Genomic DNA, 4085 nt, shown 5'->3' with positions numbered 1-4085 from the left:
TCGCAAAGAAAAGCACAATACTCCTCCTTTTTTGTCTTCCAAATACTCCAGAATTCCTCTGGTACATTCAAAGTCATACTCTTGTCGATTTTTAGCCTATTGAGGTACCTTAACCCTCCTTTTCGATAATGCAAATTCAAAAGCAAACCAAATGCTCTTAGCAGTATGTCGTGCTTTGACTAAATCTTTAGAGGTACTGCACATATCACAATCACTGTCCTGAGTTTTCAAAAAAGAGAACATCAAAAGAAATGATGTCTATAAATTAGGGTTCAGATTACCAATACCACATACTTTCTCCTGATCACAGAGACCGCAAACCAGACACCGTTGAGGAATAGTGTTTCAATGGCAAAAAGCATTTAAAAAAAAGTTTTTGTCTCATATTAAAGCTTTTTATATTAGCACATGCCACCAAAGTAGATTGTGAGGCGAAGAAATAATAACACGAAATAAAAGAGCACCACTTCAGGCACTTGATAGAAACTAAATCTCAAGAACAGCAGAATGATATATACACACAGAGGTTCCATTCTGTTAAACTCTACCCTATAGTCTCTAGGTCCTGTGTGGCTCAGTTGGTAGAGCATGGCATTTGCAACACCAGGGTTTTGGGTTCAATTCCCATGGGGGACCAGTACAAAAATGTACGTCACTGGATAAGAGTGTCTGCTCAATGATTTAAATGTAATGGAAAATGTACCCACTTGCACCTTGGGGGGTGATGCTTGGCCTCAGCAGTTTCAAGCGTCAAAATAATGTTTCTCTGTGTTGTGTGCAGATTGCCAGCTGTTGTCTAAAGCGTGCCTTTGCTTCCCTCAGTCCTATCCTTATGCCTTTACTGTACTGCAGGTGTTAAGGTCACCACTATCTGTAATTTTCCCTTGCCTAGTTTACTGAGGAGAGAATTCTAAATGGTAAACCTCTGAAGGGGTTTCCTACCCACATGTTCTAATGCTTCAGTTTCATTGACTACAACCAAACATTTTATTCCATTCGGTGTATGTATCCAGTTCTTTTTGTGATATACTGGGCTGGAATTTGCTAAATACATTTTCAAAGTCTTGGTAGGAGACTGGTCTCATCTGCCTGGGATGGATGGCTGAGAGGTCAGAAGCTGGGATGCCATGGAGCTGTCCTACCACTGCCTCCTGGCACAGCTGGGCCACGTCCAGTCCTGAAAAGCCTTCCATCCGCTCGACCAGCAGTGACACCTCTTTGTCACTGAGGCAATAGTTGTGCTGTGAGAGTAGTTGGCTGATTATCTGGCGCCGTGCTGTGTTGTCAGGTAGGGGGATGAGGAGCCGTTTGGTGAAGTACCTCCTCAGGGAATCTCGGATCTCCTCAGGCTTACTGGTGGAGCAGACCACTAGGACATGGTCCTCGGCTGTGGTCAGCACACTGTCCAGCTGCATGAGGAGCTCGCTCTGGATCATGTTCACCGGACTCTCCTCACTGAGATGAGCCGATAGAAGCATGTCCACCTCACTGATGAACACAACTGAGGGCTGGCGACACCGGGCCAACAGGAAGGAGGCCTGGACAATCTTCTCGCCCTCCCCCAGCCACTTGGTCACCAGGGCTGAGCCACTGAGCTGCAGGAAGGCAGCCCCCAGCTGGCTGGCCATGCAGCGGCCCAGCAGTGTTCTGCCTGTTCCCTGAGGTCCGAAGAGAAGGAGGCTCCGAGGTAATGTGGCAAGTCCACTGAACATGTCTGGCCTCAAAATGGGCCACAGAATCTCTTCTTTGATGGCTGCTTTGGCCAGCTCCAGACCAGCTATATCACTCCAGTCCACTGGGGGACCGGGCTGAAGGATCTCTGTGGTGACCAACTCCACCACGCTGGCATCGCTGTTCTTCAGCTGCTCCTCTGCAACGTGGCTGGATGAGGTAGCTCTGCCAATGTCCGACCCTGCAATGGAATGGGAGAGGTGCTCTTCACCTTGCTCACCCGTGATGGGGGATCCAAATTTTCCAAAGGACTCACCTGATCTCAGGCTTCCCACAGAGCTTTTGGTTGATCCATAGGAGGGAGGGGTAAGTGCTCTGCCAGACTGACTGCTAAATTTTCTTTGCTGATCTGAGGATATTGCCTGCTTTGTAGGCTTAAACGCTAAAGATGACACATCAGCATTCCTGTCAAATCCATTCCCTCTGCTTGAGTCTGAGATGCTGTTGTCTGGTATTCTGTACATAGGGCTTTGTGAGGAGCGCTGTTGATTGTAGTTGAAATTACTATAGCTGGAGTCCATATCTCCATGCCCAGTCATGTAGAAAGCTTTTCTTTTCAATGAGTTGGCTGAGCTGCCATTCAAAGGTGTTGGTGCAATTGGTGCATGGTTATGGGACTGGTAGGTATAGCCAGAGAGTGTAGAGGGGGGTAGGGGCGTGGGAGCTGCGATGCTGGATGGCAGATAGGAAGAGGGTGGTGGGCCCCCCCCAGGGCTATAGCCAGGGGCAACAACTGTCTGTGAGGGATACCCCGTCGGAGGATAATTGTAGTTGGAGATGTTGGGAGACCCCACGTTGTAGCTGGGCACTAGAGTAGTGGGAGGTGGTGGAGGAGGGGGTTGTATGAGACCAGCACTGTGCATAGGAGAAGGGTGTTGAGAGGGGAGGCCTGGGTTGGTCTGCCCGCTGTAACTAGAGTGCAGGTAGGAGCCATTGTAGCCCGTAGCGTATTCCTGTGAGGACAGACCCGAGTGTAGACTGGTGGTCGTGTGACTCCCACAGTTACTTCTGGAATAGCTGGGCTCGTTCAGGCTGCTGGCCACCCCTGGGGTGCTACCTATGCTGGCCGACACGTCTGTAGGGGGAAGGGCAGCTGTCATTCCAGCTTTGTTCACAGATATAACATCTGGACCGCAGTTCATTGAGTAAATCCCCTCCTGCCAGGACTCACTCTCTGACTTACGTCCGTTGAGGAGTCCAGGAGTGCCATCGGAATAGGAGCAGAGCAGCGCTCTTTCACTCGGACTCTCTAAAATCCCAGAGTACTTCTCTGCGTATTTCTTCAGCAGGTTGGAGGCGGTGAGTGCAGAGATGTCGTCGTTGGCCCAAGCATACTGGTAGGTGCGCTGCAGGTGCCCCCGGTAGGCCTCCACTTTGTGTGCAGGGGAGCGGGTGGTGGAGGAGATATCAAAGTGCTGCTCGGCCCACTGCGCATGCTCTGGGGTCCACTGCATCTTTAGGCCTAAACACCCGACAAAAAGAGAGAGATGGGTCAAAATGACTATCAGATAGCAGTTGCTATTTATTCTCAGTTTTCTCAAGTAGTTGTCAGCATTTTGTGTAGAGAAAAAAAGTTGGTACATTTAACATGGTGGAAATGTTGTCTTTGTGGCAATGAACTGACAAATTACTTTGTTTAAAAAAAAATCCCAATTTCCTCTACTGCAAAACAGGCTCTGCTGACCAGTTACATCATGGGCAGTGTGTGGATTTGGGACGCAACACCTGGTTAGCAAAGTATAATGCACCCTGCACAGAACAGAATGTCATAGACAGTGCAGGTCAGTCTATAATCCAACTCTCATGTAAGGCATTCCGAGACAGTTTAAAATCTGCTTCGAGGAGTGCAGCAAAGCAATCTCTCAGGCAGCGCTCTGTTGCTTCCATCACACAAACCCCACTGCCCAGCATGAATTACAACGGCCCTGTGTCTGGCTGCTGCTTCCCAGTCTACAGAGTGAGAGGGAAAAAACATGCCTCACTTGTCTTTCTCTCTTCCAAGACTTTATTTCACTGCCTCCAGGGCTCAAAAAGCATGATCAAGTTTAATCCTAAACTCCATCTGCAAACACAAGTCATTACATATGCTGTCATCTTAGACTCAGCATGGGATTATCAAAGAAAGATATACTCAAGAAAGAAACAGACCGCTGTGTTTACAGTGTCAAAACAAACATCGACATGACGCTCACGCACACGCACACACACAGTCCTTATCAAAGTCAATCTGACTTAAAACTCTATTGGTAAACACTGAATCACAATGCAAAACCATCCATTCCTGCTTTATTGGTCTGCCTCGGCCAGCCACACGTGCAGCAGCACAATAAGACATCGCCCAGTAGTTTAAGTCC

At 48.4% G+C, this 4085-nt stretch overlaps 1 protein-coding gene across 1 annotated transcript; it reads right to left on the bottom strand.

The window, feature by feature from the left end:
• Positions 1–965: 965 nt before the first annotated feature.
• Positions 966–3224, bottom strand: LOC120063901 (fidgetin-like). Its single transcript, XM_039014214.1, has one exon. The coding sequence runs from the start codon at positions 3183–3185 to the stop codon at positions 966–968; it is 2220 nt and encodes a 739-aa protein (XP_038870142.1). The 5' UTR covers positions 3186–3224.
• Positions 3225–4085: the final 861 nt, after the last annotated feature.

This window comes from Salvelinus namaycush, chromosome 19 (genome assembly GCF_016432855.1).
Source record: "Salvelinus namaycush isolate Seneca chromosome 19, SaNama_1.0, whole genome shotgun sequence".
Taxonomy (NCBI): Eukaryota; Metazoa; Chordata; class Actinopteri; order Salmoniformes; family Salmonidae; genus Salvelinus; species Salvelinus namaycush.
This window is presented reverse-complemented; position numbering and strand designations above follow the sequence as displayed.

Bases quoted from the DNA above. Each gene is read 5' to 3' on its own strand.
- LOC120063901 (XM_039014214.1), bottom strand. From the start codon at position 3,185: ATGCAGTGGACCCCAGAGCATGCGCAGTGGGCCGAGCAGCACTTTGAT.